This window comes from Lissotriton vulgaris, chromosome 2_1 (assembly GCF_964263255.1).
Source record: "Lissotriton vulgaris chromosome 2_1, aLisVul1.2, whole genome shotgun sequence".
Lineage (NCBI taxonomy): Eukaryota > Metazoa > Chordata > Amphibia > Caudata > Salamandridae > Lissotriton > Lissotriton vulgaris.
The window spans coordinates 1,731,805,106-1,731,827,033 of NC_141687.1; the positions used below are offsets into that span (position 1 = coordinate 1,731,805,106).

A 21,928-nucleotide genomic window follows, 5' to 3' on the forward strand; every position below is an offset into this window, starting at 1 on the left:
TTAAAGTAGTATTTTTGTGTGGAATTTTAAGGTATTGCTTTAATAATAGCAATGGGGGTGATAATGATGGCGGACGGACTTAAGTCCGTCCTCCATCGGAGTTTGGACCGCCCCCTGTATGGCGGTGGTCCCTCACAACACATTACAAGTCGGCGGCCACCACGGCAGCCGCAAAAAGCATTATTTTCATTGCGGCGGGTGCTGCTGGCTGCACACCCGCCACAATGTTAAATATGTTATGCATTTCCTTGCACTATGTGGCAGGCACCACACGGTGCCTGCCACCTGGTGCAGGGACTGTAGAGGGGCACTATAGCTGTCCCCCAAGTGCAAAATGCACATGCCCCTGCACCAGGGAAGCCCGTACCGGGCCCCCAAAGTACATCCCCACCAGCATTTCAATGTGGTTGAACCACCATTGAGAAGCTGGCGGGGATGTAGCATCCAAATCTGTCTGTCAGTGCCTGCTAGGCACCGCCACCATTTTGTGAATGCTTTTTGGGTCTGACAGGCATTGTAATGATTGCCTCTGTCAGACCTGTGGTGAACGGGCTTTCAGTCTGCCATGCCATCCTGATATGGTGGGCACAAAAAGGCCTTACGATGGCGTAGAGAACCCGCCACCGGCAGCCTGCAGGTGGTGGGTTCACTGCCATCGTTATCACCCTCAATGTATTGACATGTCCTAAAAAATGTACTAAGAAAATATATTACATTTGAATATTAAGGAAGTATCAATGAATTTATTTGTGGACATTTTTAAACGGTACGATAAGCAATGTGGACTGAGGGTTGTTTAGATGATTTGTATTGATTTTGATATGCACTAAAGTGGTCCCAATGTATTGAAATATTTGCACAAACAAGGGGAAAAACAAATCAAGAAAAATGAAGGCGCAAGAGTAGTAGATTTATAACCAATGTTACTTAATCACATTGGTGGAAAGCTATTCACATAAATAAGAATTCACGGGAAAACAGCATCACAGAGTAAAAAAATCACATGAGTGTTGCCCAAAGAGAAAGAGGGGGAAGTGTAAGGTAGTCAGTGATGGGGAGGAAGGTTTGGTAGTGGTGACATCAAATCACAAACTATTCTGGTATATAATCATTAATTACCGGATAGCCAAAGTCTAAACATCATATACATATTGCCATATAACACAAAAAAAGTGGCAGTTATTTTATCACTGTTGAACGGTTGTTGGCAGGTATTCTAAAGTCGACGTTTTGACCCCTTAACGGTAGGTGTCTTGAACCTTACTAGTGGGGACTTCACCAGGACTAGAGTGACGTGAAAGGGACTGAGGGCACCTTGGGGAAAAGGATGGTGTATCATTACCTGACTTAAAATATAAAATAAAAAACTTGGAAACAAGTCCCAGTAAACTGGGCAGGATTAATTAATATTACCATAAGTGCTGTGGAGGGGAGGGGAGATCTCTCACAGTCCAATCGTTGAGAGGAAAGGGGGCTCCAAGGCTCTCCAAGGTACAGTAAAAAGGTTTAAGTGAGGCGTCACTAGTGTAATAAAGGTGACCGTTAGCCAAGGTAATCGGCAAACAGCAGAAATGAATCTCCCCATTAAAAGTAGCAAAATGCACTTACTGAGTGTGCGACAGGAGAGTGCACTGGTGCATTCTTGTTAAAGAGGTCCCTCTCAATTGGACAAGTAAATCTCGAAGAATCAGTGTAATAGTAGTACAATCCGGAATAAATCCATGAAATCGAGCGGAATTAATCTAAAGAGGAGCATAAACAAAAACCAGCTAAAAAGACCTATTCAAGCATGATTCCCAGTTGGTATTCGGAAAGTAGCGGTAGTTGCGTGTATTTGGGGTGAAAATGAGGCGGGAATAACTTGAAAACGGAGTGAGCAGGCGGATGGCTCTAGGCCTGTGTTGCAAACGAATTAAGTAAAGCTGCCACATGTGAAACGTAGTGATGTTACCACTTAAAAAATGTGTCAGTGTACCATGCTGGATCTCTCTAGTTGACTCGAGGTGCGGGCGAGTGAAAATGCGCCGTCATTTAAAAAAAGAGATTGTCACCGTTGGGTAAAGTCGGGTGAATTGTACACCGTACTGGGTATCTCTAGTAGACTCGAAGTGTGGGCGAGTGGAAATGCGCCATCAATTAAAAGAGATTCACTCCGTTGGTGAAAGTCGGGTGAAAATGCACCGTCAATTGAAAGAGATTCACTCCGTTGGTGAAAGTCGGGTGACTGAAACACGTTCCTACCAAAACCGGGATTGCGGTTAAAGGAACCTTAAAAACCTGTCTAGGCAATGGTTAAATACGGAACAATAAATGCACGAGAAAGGTGCCTAAGGACAGGGCACCATCGTGTTTGAAGTGGGAGAAGTGAAGTCCCATCAAAGCGAACCAGCGGGATTGCTGGCTTACCTGCTCGGTGGCTGGAAAGCGTCTTACAGACAGCCAGTGCTGGACGCACCGCTGGATAATGTATTCGGAGAGCTACGCTTCTGGCATCATGCGTGACGCATCAGGAGCGGTCAAAAAGTGAAGAAAGTCTAACATGAGTGCTGTCGATTTCAAATAAGGCGTCAATTGTGTTGATAAATAAAAGTAAACCTGACAAAATGGGCAAAAGGGGATAGGAATAAAACCCTTGGATATTGATTATTCAAGAAACCTCCTGTATGGCAGCAGTCTGTTAAAACAGTGCGTGGAGTTAATTACACACAGGCATAAGAGCAATGATAGTAGGAAATGCCACAGTGATGGGAAATTGGTATACCATGTTCTGACTTCTATACAGTCTAAAAATAAGGGGTGCATATCCTCATCAATAAACAAACATCTTTCGGTGCTAGAGGTGCAAAAATTGAGACATAGGTAATAACATACTTGAGGCATGGGTAATAGCATAATTCAGAGGAAAAACATTGCAATAGTGACATATCATCTATTTGTCAGGAAACAAAAGGAGACCACCTCTATTTTCATAGTCAAAATCATATATCATTGTTCATAAAAAACCTGCGGTGTTAGGCATGAGTAATCACTGTAAGCATGAAACAACATTGCAAAAATGATATGTGATCCGTTTGTCTTGTACCAAACGGAAACCATACCCATAATCCAAAGTCAGGGACATACATATCAATGTCCATATATTAGAAGCCGGGGGGTTTCATAGCTCAGAAATAGACATGGACAGGAAAAACGTATGCTTAGTGATGAGATACATCCGACATATGGTAGGCCACATCATGTTGAAACAGATATTGAATTCCTATAGGTTATGCAGTTCAGGGTAAAAGGGGTCTATCGTACGCCCAAGCAAGCAAGTTGGGCATTACTGGTGTCTTGTTCATTGAGCCTATGGGTAATAGAATCAAATGTTATCCTCCATATTGATTCTCTTACATTCAGAATGGAGCCGATGTCACCTCCTCTTGGACCTTAGTCAGCTTTTTCCAGAACAAGCCATCTCAGTTGGTCTGGGGAGTGAGGTTGATTGACAAAGTGTTCGACTAGGGGCGCTCCCTGCACCTGGCAAAGTATCCTGCTTTGATGCTAGAGTATCCTCACCTTGACCTTCTGCTGGGTTTGGCCCACGTATAGTAGGTCACATGGGCAAAGAATTCCATAGATCACATTTATGGAACTACAGTTGGTGAATCCCTGTAGGTCCAGTGTATGCTCATTATGTGTGAAGGTTTTTGTCTGTATCATTGTTGCACATGCCTTACAATGACCGCATCTGTGGTGGCCTTTTATAGGTGGCAGATTATACATGGACTGAATCGTTGGATTCTTCTCTGTAGCTAAGAATGAGTGAACTGCATGATCTTTAATGCTTTTGGCCTTTCGAAAAGCATGCATGGGTGGTTCTGGTTGTTTGATGTCATCAGCCACCAAGGCCCAATGTTTGTTGATCACTTTTTTTTAGCATTGCTTTTTGTTGAAAAAGTGGTCACACAAATTAGTCTTTGCATAGCAGGATCTGGTCTATTTATTGGGGTGAGTAGATCATCCCACGGATGAAACCAACCCTCTTCTGTGCCCTCCTGGTCATTCTTCTCGGGTAATCTCTATCCATGAGTCTGGCACTTAGGAAATCCGATTCTTTCAGGTAGTCTGTTTTTTGGAACAATTCCTCTTAATACGCAGAAACTGGCCTACCGGGAGATTGTCTCGTAGTGCACTGGGGGGATGACTGCCATACATTAACAGCGAATTACGTTCTGTGGGATTACGGTAAAGAGTAGTGTACAGTTCATTGTTGTCATGACAGATCTTGATGTCCAGAAAAGTGATTTGACTGCTTTGTAAATTTCATGTCAGTGTCACACTGGTTCAGCCAATTGTAGAAGATATCCAGCTCAGTTTCATTACCAGTCCATATCATCAAGATATTGTCTATGTATCTTATCCATAGATCTATCCTCTGTTGGCGTGGGTTATTTGAAAAAAGGAAGGATTGTTCAAAGTGGTCCATATAAATAATAGCCAGACCCGGGGATAAGGCTGCCCTCATCACCACACCCTTGGTTTGAAGGTAGTAGTGGCCTTGAAAGAAAAAGAAATTCTTCTTCATTGCTATTGTAAGCAGGTCGATGATAAATTTAGTGGGCACCTCCACAGGTGCTGGGCATCTGTCGAGATAGTTAGTTATGACCTCCAGTTACTCTGTGATGCTATTTTCCCGTGAATTCCTTATTTATGTGAATAGCTTTCCACCAATGTGATTAAATACCATTGGTTGTAAATGTACTACTCTTTTGCCTTCATTTTTATGAAACTGTTGAATATATTCTTGATTTGTTTTTTTCCCTTGTTTGTGCAAATATTTCAATACATTGGGACCACTTTAGTCCATATCATTTAGTACCCAAGTACCAGTGATTCCGGGTTTACCCTTTTTTTGTAACTTGTATTGATTTTGAACATAAATTATGCCATAAAGATTTGCCTACAAACCTACATAATGACACAAATATGTCAACCATACCCTATTATGTACTAGGGCCTTATAGGTGAGGTCATGCTAATCATAGGGGAACCCTAACCCCTAGTGTACCCTAGTGCATGTAGGTGTTTTCACTGTATTCTAAATATCTTTTCAGCTTAGTACCTTGTTAGGCAGAGCCCAGGGACAATCAGAGTCACTTACCAGCAGTACCTGTCAGCAAGAAAATGGGGGGTGCCCGTGGCACAAGGATGACTTAGAAGCAATAATCTTTTTTTACTTGCCCATGACTAACGGCATTTTTGGTTGAAGTGCTGTGTTCCAGTTCAAGAAATAGGATACCTATGATTCAGTATTAACTACCACAGGATGATATCAGAGTAGCCAAGCTAAACCAGGTGGTGTTCTACCGCTTATTTCAATTAATTTATTTTAAGAACTCTCAACGTTTTGGTTTAATAGAAAGACACAGCACATGCTTGCCATTTGGTGCTATATCCTGCAAATGTTTTCACTTAGCTCATTTATTAGCAGGAAAGCTGCAGTCAGGCCAGACTTCACAATTACCCATATACTAAAGCACAATAGGCAGTACCAGATTGACATTGCCTCACATACAGCAGGAAAATCTAAAAATAACCCCCCACATGAGGGGCTGGTTTATGTCAAACAAAACAGAACTAGCTTTAACATAGTGGGGGTTATCGCACAGAAATTGGGGGTGATTTGAGGGTTTTTCTGTTTGCCACTGTCTGGCTTTTCCTGCCAGTCCTGAACAGAAAAGGTGTATGTGGGAAGACCTGATAATAAGCCAGTCCTTCTGGTGTGCATTAATTAAGATCCTACAGTGAATGGGCCATCAGTCAAAGGTTTTAGATAGCAGAGGTAACTTAGGTTGAACCATCAGAAATCTGATGTTTTATCCTTCTGTACATGAAATGGCACACCAGGTGTTTGGTGATGCAGGGGTCCTGCTGATGTATGGCAGAATTCTGACTCTGCGGAACAAAACAAGACTCTAGGGGGCAGATTTACAAGGCCCTTGCACCACCCATGCATCACTTTTCCCATTTTAAAAATGATTCAAAGTGGCGCAAGGGGCTTGTAAATAAGCCCTAGGTCTATATTGGAATTAATTGAGGAGAAATCTAATTTGTCAATTTTCAGCATTTCGCATATGAATGTTGCTCAAAATGGCTGAGATTACTTCATTATTTATGTGAATAAACAGCTGTTTGTGTCATACACAATACTGTAGTATGTTTTTGTGTGTAATGTGCCAAAAATGGACACAAGGACACATTTCAAATAATGTAAAATACCAAAGCCAGCATTTTCCATAATACGAGTAAGTTTGGATACATTTTTTGGATTTTTTGGCATAATTTCCACAGAGGAAATTTCTCAAATTTCAGGCCTAGAATTAACCTACACTGTGGAGACTTTGGTATAATTTAATATTTCAGTGGTCACTTTTGAAAGATACCTGTAGAACCTGTTGCATGAGATTGCCTTTTGGACCTGATACTTATCAGGTAGCGTTTCTCAGAACTTTTTGCCGGCAGGGTGCGATGAGCTGTGCGTTTGTTAATTTGATTTTGCATGGACTAAAACTACTACGCACGGTTGCTTATTTATTTATTTATTTGAAGAGTTTCATATAGTGCCTATATAGCGCCGGCTAGACCCGGAGGTATTAGAGCGCTTTACATGAGGTTACATAGTGTTACAAAGTTACGTCAGTTACAAGTTACCTCCATTACTAGAGCATTAAAAAGCATAGAAAACAAGGCCAATGGAGCATAGAGGGTAAGGGGGATAAAAACAAAGGGGGTATAGAATGCAGATCAGGTCACAGCAGACCGGGCACCAAAAAGTCAGAGTCAAACAAACAGGTAGGGTTCCCGTAATCAACCACATCCAGAGCCAGACTCTCGCAAAGCGTCAGGACGCAATTAGAGTAGGAATGGGTCCAAGGGAGGGGGCGAAAAAGGTGCCTCACCATGATCCTGCAATAAGAGAGGTGTGAAGGTGACTCAAGAGGGTGTCCACTAAAGGCGATGGTCAATCAGGCTGTTCAAGGCGCTGTCAGTGGCATGAATCAGTCTGGGAGTATGTTGAAACTGTAAGATGGAGGATTCAGTTCATGGACCCTAAGTACCTTGCAACAAAATGGCGGGATTTCGGGCAAACACAAATCCGGAAAAAAAGCCAACAAGGAAACCTACCCCAGGAGCAGGGCTGAATGGGGAGGGCAGTCGCCAGATCTAGATGGAGGAAGGCCGGAGGTCGTCGATCCCTCATGAGTCACCATAAATCCAGGGAAAGTCAGCAGGGGTGCCCAGGCAGCAGCCCCGGAAGAGGAAGGCAGCTATGGGGTCAGGAGGGCGCGTCAACACAGAAAAGGGAAAACAAACTCAGTGATAAGGGCTGCAGCATTGCGGCACTCTCAAGGCGGCTCTGTCGGGGGAAATAAGACCCTCGCGTCTCGGCAGACGACAGCCGACATGACGATCCCCAGCCACATCCCAAAGCAGCCACCAAGGCAGCCAAGCCGGGCATCGGCAGCGGCATACAGGATCAGCAACCGGCAGACCCTCAGAGACCACCGGATGGCGAGGGAGGAAAGGAGAACCAGTAGGGAGATGAGAGACAGACCCCAGGTCCAGAGCCTAGGTGACGGCTTAGGGGGGGGGATCCAACGCCAATCTCCTCTATAGCTACGTAGGCAGGTCCTTCGGGCATCAGCCATGTTGCTGGGGCTCCGCTGTCAGTAGATATTTAAGTGCTTCAGATGAAGTTGAGGTCAGTGAAAAATTAAATTGAGGGAAATTTCAGGATTCAGAGGAAAACATTCCATAGAACCCCCAGGTTGAAGAAAGTCTGAGGGGGGGTATATTCCAGGATAAAATGCTTGAAAGGCAGTCCCTAGGCGGGGAGCTCCTGGCCTGAAGATCCTCACCTGTCGGCCATCTTGGAATATTTTTGCTGATGCTGATCTCTGATGGTAGTACATTGAAATATTAAATATATGACCTTCGCGCTGATCCTTGACGGCACCAGATCAAATTGCCAGCACATAACTCACCAGGCCTATACGGACCACATGCCAATTAACTACAACATAAGTTGAATACAAACTTTATCACATCCATAGAACCATACAACCAATGGTACTGGAGTGATCCACTCAATAAAGAGTCTATGCTCCACATAATTTTATGTCCTGAATATGGTCTTATAGATGTACAACACAATAAGACCAGAACGTTGATATACCAACCCATTTCTGGTTGGATGGAATAGGAAGGAGGGAGAGGTTCTGATTCTTGGCCTCTAGTTGGCCAACCACTGCCCCACTAAGATGAAGATCTACATTCCACAGCGTCATGGAAGAGAGGCCTACAATTTAGCTGAGACATCTGTGGTTCAAAGGGAAACCCCTTAAACCACCCCTAACTTCAAAGCACACATCAGTAGAGCTACTGGTGCCATCCTTCAGCATGAAAAGAAGAAGCGCATGTGGTGAGATATGCTTTTGGGGACGCAGGACCGGGGAAGCCGGCCCGCTTGGTAAACACTGCCAGAGAATTCTGTTGTGCACATGGAGGATTACTGCCATGAGGGGGACCACCAGCCCTTTATGAATAGTGGCTGGCCTTGGCTGTAAGACGTGTTGAAGTGTGGTGCCCTGAAGTGTGTTCATCAATGGCCCATCTCAGGAACATCAAATATCTTCCATGAGGGACCTACACCATCTTCTTGACATCTGTAGGCAGTGCCCTCTCAAGTGCACACATTGACTACTAAAACCCAACAGGTAGTGCAGTGTGAGTGTGAAACTAAGAATTGTGCCTGGAGACTGGATTGTCTAGTGAGGAGCCCCAGAAATCTTGCCTGCATCTAAGGCTTGTGGGTTCTGCACTGCAGGAACCCTGACGCTCATAATCTTCTTGTTGGTAGTGATTCACTGGTTGCAGGACCCTGCATGGCCCGTTTTGCCAATCATGTTGCTTCTCTCTCATGAATCAAGCCAACTGCATTCTCATTGCATGTGGTGTCCAATTCACTAGGTGGACCCTCAAAGGTGGGGTGTACCCATAGTAGCACCTAATTCTACCTCATGTGACTCTGCTGAACTTGCACCTGTGTTTGTGACCAGACTGGTCTGTTGTACCCTGTATAATCATACACCGGACGTGGTGCCTCTTATCCAGGGAGGTACAGAATTTGCCGCTGTTTGCTGTGTGTGACCGGATTGCCTGGTGCAACCCATATCAACATGCACTGGACATTGTGCCTCATTTCTTGGGATGTAAAGAATTGAAACTCTTCGTGTTTGAGACCTGAAATGTGTGCTGCAACCCATGCCAACACTCACCAGACTCTGGGCCCAGATTGCGTCGGCACAACTATGATCAATATATCCGTGTCTGGGCACCTCCTCCTACTGAAAGTCTCCCCTGTGTTACTCCCCATGCATCAGTTTTCCCCTTTTGACCCTCATAGTGGTGGACCTACTGCCCTCTCCACACCTGGCCCTTCTTAAAGGCATCTTGGTGCCAGGCAGTAGAGCTAGAGATTGGCTAGGTTGAAGGAATGCTTCCGAGACAGTTTGGAAGCAGGTCAAGAGACTGCTTGACTCCATTGTGTTTTGAGACCTGTGGGTGAACTTCCTGAGTGGCTGCTATGCTCCCCTTGTTTACGTCTACCTCCAAATTAAAAATTGCTACGTATCCCCGTTGCGACCTAATTACTAATAGGCGGAATGGTCATCTTCCATCCAGTGGTATAGGACAATCGAGATGAACTATAGGTTGGAGGGAGGCTGGGGCCACCAAATCTGAAGAGTACCAATAGCACCACATTATGGTGCTGAGTGCATATTCGCACACAAGCTTTTTGTATGGACTAAGCTGATACCTGTTGCACCGTGTAGTGGTGCTGAGTGAGTGTGTGTGTAAGTGAGAGTGATAGTCTGTAGGCCACTTTTTATTCACAATACCGACAGGTGGTGTCGCTTTATACGTTGATTTCATACCGAAAGCACTAGATATTTGACATTTATTGGGTTTACCCGAGGGGCTCCGGCCTGCAGTGATGCTAAAAAGTGTTCTACCTTCTTGTATGTAGATATCTTTGATCTTGTTGTGACCCAAGGTGTACCCTATACCCCTGTGGGATTCTAGTATCAGGATTGCTCGGGTGGGCCTAGGGTGGACAGCATGTCGCACCGCATAATGGTGCTCTCTGTCTGAGGGGGGTGTTTAGATTATGAATTATCCTCCATGTCTATACTACTGATATCACAATAATACAATTGGGCCTGGTACTGCTAGTAATATTCCCAAATGTGGTTAATACCCAAAAAGTAACTGATGTTCATATTATAATGATTAAATATGTGTGTTGAATACAAAGATTTTCCATGCATCCTGTGTGAAGTCTCTCCTATGGGTCTCAGTGTATTTATCACGAGTGACTGCTGTGCCATTGCTTTACACATTGACTCTGAACTCAGCCAGACTGCTCAGTGCCCAGCTACCCAAGGGTGAGCACAGGTTCTACAGCGAGTGTTATCACCTGCCCTTGACGGGAGCTGCAGGTTCTGCCTGGTTTGGGGCATCCCTTCAGCCAAACAGAAAGTGCCGGCTCCAAAACTGTCTATTTTTTTCGATTGTATTGCAAAGTGCAACTTGGTCTATATTTTCAAAACGAGTTTCCCTGGGGAAAGAGGACAGCCACTCCAATGTCTTTGGAGATTGTCAGGCTCACACATCACTCAGTAAAATTTGTGCTTGGTATTTTCTATTCAAGGCTGCACTGCTGTTTTCGTCCTAGTCAGGGGTGTAGCTTCTTGTTAGGGACGTAACTCCTCTTGAATAAACACATTCATGCCTTGGTATTTGAGTCTGGAGGCCCTGAGTCATGTCTGCTGTCTCATGTTGGTTTTTCCCATGGTGACTCAAGAAAGTAAGATAAAACAATGATGTTTGATGTAAACAGTATAGACAGAGATATGCATCTGGTGGCTGAATTTTAAAATGTGAAGGCAGATAACCTGGAATCAATACCAGTTTCACTGCTAGTTCAAATTGTGTGAACATAGGCCTTATTTTTCTTTATTATATCACACAAGAGCACTTTTAAAAACTTGAGGTCAGGATGTGTGCCGTACAAGCACCTCTTACATTTGATTTAGTACACTGTAATGTTGCTGCATCTATAATAAAAATCTGGGCCCCTTCCAGTTTACTAATGGCACTGTCATTGGAGGGGGGAGGGCGAGTCATGAATGTTTCTAAAAATGTTTAATAAATGCCTGTCTATTCAGGGATTTATCTGATTTGCTAAGGTGAAATGATCCAAATGTTAAAGAAATACACTTTGTTTAATTTTAAAGAGATTGTATCATATGTTGGCATTATGTTTGCTTCACGCTATATATGCCAACATTTTCACGGCTCGGCTCATGCACGGGCTCTTATAGTAAAGCCAGACCATTAGCTTGACTCATCTCATTAATTTGCTTCTGCACTCTCAGGCTTAGGCACTTGATAAAAATGATTTGTAAACGGCAAGGACTAGAAACATGGAGCCCAACCCACAAGTGCTGATTTGACAACTCTACCATCAAAGATTTCTTGTAGCAGAGATGTAGAACAGTTTGTGCAGTGAAAATACATTTAAAATAAGTGATCCCAGGGCGAGGACTCTAGGCCGTTGTGTAGTACATGATCGTAGTCCTGAGTTCCCAGGGAATACTACCAGGCACTTATATTGAGAGTAGGGGCTTAGCTTCAGTGGGCATGTTTGGGGTGTGACATGCCTCAAATACATTCTTGATTTAGTAGCTGTGTCTGTGTTGGTATTTCTTGTTGTTCTCATTTCACAAAGACGTTCTAAATTTTCTTGGACTGGGATCTTAAAGTCACCAGTTTACCAAAAAAGTTGTAAATCTGCACCCACAGAACGGCTCACTGGATAGATGCAAACTTATGACATTTTGTAATTCACAAACATTGACTTTAGTAGACTTAGAAGGTTGTGCCAGATTCAAGTTTCCAGGCATACTAGTGGCAATCAAACACCCTAAAGTTGATGCACTGAAAGCTCACACATTATTAAACTAGTAGCAGCTGGTTGGCGTAGGATTCCAACCTATCGCTTTTCACCCAATGTACCACTCTAGACAGGGGCCTAACAAATGCGAATCAGTACTAACCCTGCTCCTCATGGAAACAATCCACCCCAAATCTTGCTCATCTCACCCCTCCACTCGGCCGCCCAATGCTTTTTTAATTGAGAAATTTGCTTGTTGGTGGGGGATCGAATACTTCAGAAAATATGTGTATGGAACTGGTTGATTTGTTCACAACAAAGGGATGTGGTAAAGCTACATCCAGAATCGCACGATGGCAGTATAAGCTACAGGATTTCCATTTCAAAGTGGGTAAAGGACAAATGAGAGGTAGAAAGTGTATGTCTAATTTGAGTCAAACATGGATGAGAGATTTGTTTGTTGGAAAAAATGAAGATAGGGGAAGAGCAGTTCAGAGTGAAAATGTTAGATTTGTGGTTGTCAAAATGGATGGTTGGGTTCGTGTGAAGAAGGGAAGGTTTGTTAAATCTGGAGAATCTAGGTTTTCTGATCCATTGAAAGTTGTACGTGTGGGATGACAGGTTGTGGAATAATCGGATGGTAATGTGTGGAATTTGTCCAAAATTGTTAGAGTACCTCAGTGGTTATGGCCTGATGAAAAGTTTAGTAAATCTGTTACTTCTGAGTCTTCCAATTCTGCCAATAATTGTAGAAATTCGAGGAAGTTTTCTAACGCTCCATCCAATCAACATGAACAAAGAGTACGTCAACGTCCTGCTTGGTATAAAGATTACTATGTAAATAATTGATTATTTAATTCTTGTTTAACATCTTTTAGAAGCCATTAGTGTTTACTATTCTCATCTTTGTTTCTTTTCTTTACAGTGTTCCTATGCGTGTTTTCAGTAGAAATGTTATACCATCTTTTGCTGTTAAAAGCTGTCGTACCATTTGTAAAGAAAGATAGTCTTTAGGTGTATATGTCATTAGTATTGTTAATTCTTTTACTTGATTATTCTGTTGTCATTATTATTATTATTGTTGTGTTGTATTACGAAAGGAGATGTGTGGTATCTTGATCTTCCCAGGGGCAGAGTCAGCACAAGCAAGAATTGCACCTAACACGAGGCAAACGCCTTGTGTGTGGCGACTCTTGGGCCGGTCTGATGCGGAGAGATTTCCTGTAATTGCAGGAATCTGAGTGTGAAATTTTCATACTTCTATGTGAACACTACACTAATAGTGTGAGTATTCAGTTTTGTTTGTTTTGTCCTGACGAAAGCTCTACAGACCCGCTGGGCCCAATAGAGCTGAAACATGTCGAGCTATTAATAGAGTTATATAGTAATCCTGTAACTCGATTACCCAATATATCACTATTTCCCCCATTTTAATCAGCAGTGTGCATCTTCATTATAATAAATATTGTTTTTTGGTTTTGATGCAACACTGTTTTTTAGAATTTTTTGCTTGGTGACACTGCACTCCAACTCTCATTATCTCTGGACACTTCTACTCTTTCCAGAGGTTGCCTCGGGTGAGGCTGGCATATAGCACGTCGTTTGTCAACCCGATGAATATGCCATGACGCTAGAGAAGGGGCGGACAAAAGATAAACTGCACGTTTAACATCTCAGCGTCTATGAGGGTTGTCAACAAATAACCAATGGTTATGGTAGATACAAGTGTCCATTCTCATCTGTGATTATCGAGGTACCTATTCAGGGGAACTGAATGGACGCAAATTCCTCTTCCCTCTCATGATCAGTATCTTGATGTGTCATCTGGAGTCTAGAACATCCTCATGTTCGGGATTCCAGATGAGACAGTTATGACCCAGGCTTTTGGTTTGAGATGTATCTACTATCTGTGCTTCAATAAACGCACATTACAATATTTTAAAGAAGAAGATCTCGACATTATTTCACACACTTTATAAATTCCGTTTTTATTTTAATCAAAATGGTTTCGGATGAAATCCCTTTTCTTCCTGTACAACTTTGGATCCGTGGTAAAAGGAAACAAAACACATGATAAACACTCAGCACAATCTCATTGAAGTCAGGTCTTTGCGGTTTTTTGGAGTATACTAGAAGAAAAATGACACTGAGTACTCATAGCACACACACCACATTAAAGGACGAGTTGGCGTGGGGTCTCTGTACCAGCTGTCCGAAAAGCACATACGTTGTAACCAATGCTGGGAAATGTAATAACTGATTTCATGCAGGTACTTACATTCACACTCGTAATGAAAGCAGCAACCCCCATCAGTATAGACTTGTTTGGGTAATAAACCACTTGAGCAGGTGATATTTTCCACAGGTGAACATTTAATTGTGTCGATTCGAATGTGTGTGTCCTCAAGGCAAGTGGCTTGGGTACACTTGTCTATCATCCATGCTTCATTGATCTGAAATCAAACAGTAAAGGGTTTTGATCACTGCACTGCAGAAGAATAATTCCAGGAGCAACTTATTTTTCTTCTCAAGGCAGTGAATATGAAATCACGTCCATGATTTAATGCCAATACTTACTTTCTTTGTGAGACTTTTAAGAGCCACAGTAGGGAAAATGGGCTCACAGTTTTTCCCCACACATTGTGACTCATCTTCTGATGCACTTCTTATTAGGCACTGCATATAAATAATCTCATAAGGGCTGTGCTGAGATGAGACGTGTACGGGTATGGAAAATAGTAATTTTCGCAAGTAAGGTTTCACGAGGGTTGCAAACTTCTGTAAAACCATAAAGCTTGGTTTGTGTGTGAATATTTTCATTTGTGGTTAAAAATAATCCCCTCCAATACTTACTCTAAAATTCTCCCACTCACAAAGCCCCAGAGAAGTAGCCATTAGGGCGCGATTCCGTCTCATACAGCTCAGAATTCTACACAGGTCATACACAACTAGAACTAGATTATTTAAAATGGGCAAATGCGATTCTAATAAATGTATGAGGGGTTGCATTTGGAGGGCTCATTTTTAGGTCTCTCCTAAAGCACATGCGCTGCCCGAGAAAAATACTTTTTCCGATCGCTTTGGCTTTTCAGCCAAGAACGTGAACGTGTTCCATTGCCATCAATGGCAACGCGGCATGTGTAGCGATCCACTTGCGGGAGCACGCGGGTGGCACCATATGGTAGCAATTATCACGGCGCCAGCCGTGCGCTTCCGCAAATGAATCGTGCAGGCCTCCCTCCTCCCCCCTGATGCCGCGCAAGCTTGTTGTGGAGGGCTGCGGATGTAATTATCCGCTTCTGCCTTGTCTCTGAAGACGTGTTCTTCAGTGGCGTTCACTCCCCTCCCTTGGTGAGTTAACCTGTGACTTCCAGTTGAGTTCCTAGTTTTTTTTAACTACTCGGCGGGCATTTCAGCCTTGATGCACAAATTCAATAGGAAAAGCTAAGGATGAGAGATGGGTGTCCTCTGCCAACACACAATGACGGCTGCTTTTTAGCGGCGTCTTGGAAAATGCCAAGAAAGTTTTTTAGGGTATTTGCATTAATCTTGCTGGGTCAGGGATCACGAGATTCATTTGCTCATAGGCCTGAAATAGACAGTTGTGCAAGCAAGGTCTTCATTTATTTGTTTACTTATTATGTGAGTGCTTTGTACCAAGACAATGCACCTCCTTTCCACCACTTTAGATTTGTTTTTTGAGACTGCCCTGGCCAGCAGACCTCATTTATAAATAGAAAGCCGTGCGTGTGAGATTTGTACTATACTGCAGAGACGGTGCATATGTGATTCCTATTTGCTTTCTCAGGGAATCATGTTGCTTCATTGTACATTTTCATATTGCAACTGTTTGGTAGTACAGCCTCTCAAACTCGAACAGCGCCTCCTGGCGGTTTACGTGTAGTGAGCTATCTAGGTGCTCTCAATCTCAACATTTGATTTGTTCAAGGCATAGGGAAAGAATAAAAAATAAAATCGACATTTTGGCAGAATTCGGTGCAGGAGCAAGCGCAGTGAGCATCGTGCATCAGAGGGTGGATGAAGGGAAGGGAGTGAAAGGCCTGCTTCAAAGGAGCTAAACATCACTTCACTCTCAATGTATGCAGATTCACAGAGAGCGAATCAACTGCTGGGCCCTGCTAGTCTTCTTCCCACTTTCTGCTCCAGCCTCTTGTGTACCTTCTAGTCCTTAACTACCATGCGGTGCGTGCCAGGGCGCCCCCGTGTCTAAGATCATTGTTACGAGAATTCCCTCATGCTGTCATACCTCGTGAACACACACCCCACCCTCTCCACAACTCTACACCCGTCGCCCTCCCCCAAACAGCCTATCCGCTACCGTGTATGTCTCATTAGTTCAATGTGAGACAGTCCTGCGGCAAAGCAGCGACAGGGAGATTTGTGGACAGTGTGCAATTTATGGACAGCCGCTACGCAGAAGGTTTGCAGGAGAGGGAAGAAATGTAAACTTTGCTAACTGCCTACTTGCACCCCAGACTAGAGAAACACCAATTGCCCCATCATCTCCCCTCATGAACAAGATGAACGGAGCCCACGTGGCACCTGGCCTTAAGGAGGCAACACATCAGAAGACCATGGCACGGACTTCCGCCTGGACCTCGAGTGCTCCTGACTGGCAGAGGACCCAAAAATCAACCACCATCACAGGACAGGCTCAGAAGATGAAACAGCGCCCCTCTTTAGGTCAGAGTCGTTTTAAGGTATGGATGGGTGAAGTGGGCTAATACCCAGTGCCGCAACTTATCAAGTTACCCCCCCCCCACCCCCCCGTAACTGATCAGTTTATCTTACCTCTGTACATTTCTCTATTGTTCCCTTTCTTCCCCCTTCTGCTTTCCTATACCTTTGACTTTCTCTCATCCTAATACATTTTGGAGGGCCTGTGAGAAGCATTCTTTTGATTGGTTTTGTATGACACCTTTTCTGAAAAAGTAAGCTTTAAGTCAATATTGTTTGCCATCATGCATGTATGAATTAGCATTTCGTTTTCAATTCATCGTTGCTCTAACAGGAGGGCTCAAAATATATTTTTGACTGGGCGCAAAAGATCCTTAAGTTGACATCGCTTTAAGAGAGAGAGTGATAATGTGTTTTGGAAGGCAAAAAGGACGATGGTGTGCTCCTGAGGGCAGGAGACATGGGAGGTTGGATCTCTTAATCATGAAGTGCGTGTCATGAGTGCATCAGATTCAATGAAAGCCAGCCAGTATATGATCATTATTTTACCCTCAAAGTGATAATAAACAAACATATTAAAAAGTTACATTGAGGCAATGTGACTCTGGGTGACCGCGATGGCGCGCTTTTTATCCAGCTGAGTTCACTTACGTACACAGGTCCCCAGGCGTATGTTCCCTCGGTTTGCAGGCTGCATGCAGGGAGCTCGGTTTCCCAGCTTCTGGTCCGCTGTGTGAGCGCAGTGATAGGGCTCAAGTATAACACAGCACTTGCTCGGCAGACGGCACAGCAGGCATCAGAGGGAAAGTGTTTCTCATATTCTGTGCCTTCTCTGCGAATGATGACAGATGATGTACCTGGACTGCTGGTCGCTTGGACGTTTCCACTTGCTATATTGGTAACTACCTACGCCTTTATGGTTGCAAATACAACGCACTTCCCCAATATGTTTTGAGAAGCTTTATTATTAGCTTTAACGCGTTTAAGTCTAATTCTGTGCAGAGTGTTTACCTTGTAACATTATAAAACAGTAGAACGTTTGAAACAAGGGACCATTTAGCCCATAACGAGAGACATGTGCCATCTGATGCATGGGAAAGAATGGATTTAAGGGACGCCTTTTTCTGTTTGCTGTCTGTTTTCCTTTATTACCAGCACATTTTTTATTTAATTTGTTTCCTGCTCATGTCCCAAGCTTATTTACATGTTTTCGGTCATCACAGGCCTTATTTTTGGGGAAATTCTTGTGCTTCTAGCTCTGTGCCGTATTTGACATTCTATCTGCTTTGCATTTGTTTTTTTAATTACCGGCACACATTTTTGGGGTTTCATTCTGTTCCTGCTCATACTCTAAGACAGAGGAATCTAATGGCCTTGGTGATTTGGGTACAGGGAAATCAAATCAAGCACTGCAAGTCCCAGAATTCCCTGATCTGCAAAAAAAAAAGATCAGAATTGGAGTATTTGTGTCCACCTCACATGGAGAGATGTCAATTCCATGGAAGCATGAATCAAATGGGTTCTGTAGTCTATTCTTGACCACTTTGATGCATGTGGTCTTACAGAGAGAAATGCATCACACAGAGAAAGCCACACATCCACCTTTGGTGCATTCTTGAAAGTTGCACCTAAACTTCGATTAGTAAAGCACTGATGAATTTGTTAACTCCAGGAGGGCTGGGCATGTACACCCCGCCACTGATACTGTCAAGTAACCTGTTTGGCACCACATATACAAATAGATAGGCTGCTAAACAAACAGCAGTATGGCTATGGTCACACACTTTGTGTACGTACTGAACTTATGTTTAGCCTCCAGGTCTTCAGTAACAATACCTTATTTTACTCTGCTCCACATTTACTCAATTAACTAAAATGTGCGGTACTGGACAGATCACTACGGGGCATATTACCAAGGAGGTTTATCTCCGCTTTTTTGGCTTTAAAAGCCAAGAAATCGGAGATAAAATTATCTCCCTATTACCTAGCTGTCGCTAACACCAGTTAGCGACAGCTAGTAGGAGATAGCGACCATCTTGGGCCCCGCTTTGCATGTCAGTGATATTTATCACTAATGACATGCAAAGTAGGCGTGCCAAGATGTTAGCGACTGAAAACAGTCGCTAACATCGCTATCTCCTATTACCAACTTTTGGACATATCTAAAAGCTAACACCTGCCCTGAGCAGTTCTTAGCCATGTTATCCAATGGGAGGTGGATAACATGGCTAAGAGCATTAGCTCGGTAATGCATGAATATCGCTGACTTTTCAGCGATATTCATGCATTGCGGCCGTTTTTTATCGCATTTGCGATAAACCTTGGTAATACCAAGGTTTATTTGCGATAAAAATCGCCGCAGGTCAGCGGTAATATTTTGTCTCTAACCAAGCAATAGCGATAATTATCGCTATTGCTTGGTAATATGCCCCTACATTTCCTTGAGCCTCGTGTCCACTACCTGTGAAAAATAGATGGAGTTGGAAGCACTCCTACGCCACTGTTAAGCACCATATAAATAGACAGTCGGAAAGGATTTGTTTATTTGTTTTTTTATAGTTTAAAAGTTAAATGGGAAAAACTTTACCCAATAAGCACTTCACATTTAAATGGTACTCTCCGAAGACCAAAGTACGGGTAGAGGTTATTTATTAGGCGCGAGGGGTACATTTTCTCTGCGCTTGTATGTGTCTCTGTGTAGCAGAGTTGTGTGTAAAGCGTTGCCAAGCTCAGTGGTAGGTTACATGAAAAGCACATTAATCTGCAGAGCTTTCAGTGTTTTGTCCCAGGTGTTCATTCCAGTGGTGGCATCAACTTAGACACTGTGACCAGTTAATATATATGACAGGGTGGCTTCAATAACAGAGTGTGACATCACCTAAACTAAAGTGAGGTTATAGTATGGAATAAATAACAGACATCATATCACTACACGCAACATCATTCAACTGCACATAATTACACTCTACTCAATACCAAATAAATACATCCCTCATGAAACCATTGTCACATAGCCACAATCCACATAGATACTCCAGGCTATGCCACATAATTCCACTCAATGCTACAAAGTTTCATGCCACACAATTCAACTCCACACAATTGCATTTCCAATCACATAACTGGACACCAAATCACATCATTCAACTCAACAACACAGTTACACAACACACCACATATAATCAATCCATACCAAAGAATTTCACATCATGCCACAAAATTCAACACACCACATAATTAAACTCCACTACATACCACTCCACACACAAAATACCATTCCACATTGTTCCACTTCATGACGCACAGTCCCACTCCATATAATTTTATTACGCTCAATGCCACATAATTACTATCGCAAAAACAACAGTTGATGGACAGAATGCAGAAGCATGTCATACATTCACCCCAGTACAGAAATCAGGGCCCAAATCAATCGTTTTTTTGCTCACCTTGCCATTCCAGTTTGAACCCAGCCATATGCAAATCAGTCTCAACCCTGTGCCCCATGGGAACAGTTCAGCCCAAACTGCCAAGCCAGGTACTCCCTGGACTGGAAACAAGCATCCTGGGACCGGTTTCGGGCTTTTAGCCCTCATCAGCCAGGCTAGCTTGATTCCAATGGCATGTATATATAAACAAACCACATGGATATATCCAACTAGCCCTTCAATACCTGGGTAAAGGACAAATAGATATGCATAAAAATGGTATCAAAGGAATGAATGTAGAGAACTTGACTTGAGTTGAGTACTTTTAATTACTCTCTCTTGGATGACTATTGTTCATCATGAATATATCTTGTTTTTTGAAATAGCAATAGTGTTCATCAACAGTGGAAACGAACCAATCAATACAATTGTTCACACATGTGGAGAAGTGTGGCTCAGTGATTAGAGCGGCAGACCCTGATGCAGTGGTCTAGCCCGGGACCAGGGTTCAATTCCCTGCCTCGGCGGGTCTTGGGCTCAAAATTCCACGGACCTGATAATTCTTGCCTCGGTGCCTATTCCAATCATGGAGTCCCACTCTACAACTCTGGGCAATAGCTTGCTTAATCTCCACAACGGCCCCTACAATGCTAAGGATGCCTGGCCTCCACCTTGGGGGTGCCCAGGAGTGGACGCCTCACAGCGAAAGCCAGGATGGGTTTCACAGCGGTATTCGTACAAGCGCCTTGAGACTCTTGCGGGTGAGTAGTGCGCTATACAAGTATCAATTTACAATTTACATATATGAAATCAATATACAAATAAACATATAACATAACCCACAAAGATATATGTATACAAACAAGTGTCCCCTTAAACAATCCAGGAGAACCACTTAAAGAGAATCTGACCAATGTGCCTAAGACTGGCAGTATAGTCAGTGGATCTAACTCTACTATGGCACAAAGTAATACAATGAATCAATAATTTATACTGATCCCTCCAATTGACTGTCGTCGTGTGCACGTTTCAGCCTTTTCCTCGTTGGCCTCTTCAGGACAGGGTTAAACACATAAGTTCTGGAGCCAGAACCAACACCGGAGCTCGGCCATGCTTGGGAAGCACTCGCACTTGTCAAAACATAACTTATTTTACTAAGAAAATGCCCTCCTATGTAAACACTCTGCGTGGGTACCTCTCCCCAAGTGTTAATCCTCAATGGAGACGACAAGACCAATGACGAGAATTTATTCGGTAAAAGTGTGGCGAACACCTTCATATCCACCAAACGTGAGGAACGACTGCCGTCCAATCGCATGGAGAGCACAGGGCTCACGTCTGAGCATACCCGTCACACTCGGGGTAAAAACAATGCAATAACAACAGTTGATGGACAGAATGCAGAACAATGTCATACATTCACCCAAGTACAGAGATCTGGGCCTAAATCCATAGTTTATTTGCTCACCACACCATTCCAGTTTGAACCCAGCCATATGCAAATCAGTTTTGAGTGGGACGGGTATGCTCGGATGTGAGTCCCGTGCTCTCCATGCCACTGGAATCAAGCTTTCCTGGCTGATGACGGTTGATAGCCAGTAACCGGTCCTAGGATGCTTGATTCAGGTCCAGGGAAGACATGTCTTGGCAGTTCGGGCTGGACTGTTCTCATGAGGCACAGGGTCAAGACTGATTTGCATATGGCCATATCTGAACTGAGGAGGCAGAGTGGGCAAAAGAACGGTGATGGATTAAACCCAGATCTGTTGACTGGCTGTGAGTGTTTGATTGGTTCAGATGC

At 43.4% G+C, this 21,928-nt stretch overlaps 1 protein-coding gene across 1 annotated transcript in view; it reads right to left on the bottom strand.

Annotated features, from left to right (window-relative positions):
- LOC147733205 (uncharacterized) overlaps nucleotides 1–21,928 on the bottom strand; it is a 618,178-nt gene that overhangs the window by 45,396 nt on the left and 550,854 nt on the right. Inside the window, exon 47 of the mRNA XM_086957739.1 lies at nucleotides 14,280–14,454. Within this exon, the coding sequence (XP_086813865.1) occupies nucleotides 14,280–14,454 (175 nt within the window). The remainder of the gene's footprint in view (nucleotides 1–14,279; nucleotides 14,455–21,928) is intronic.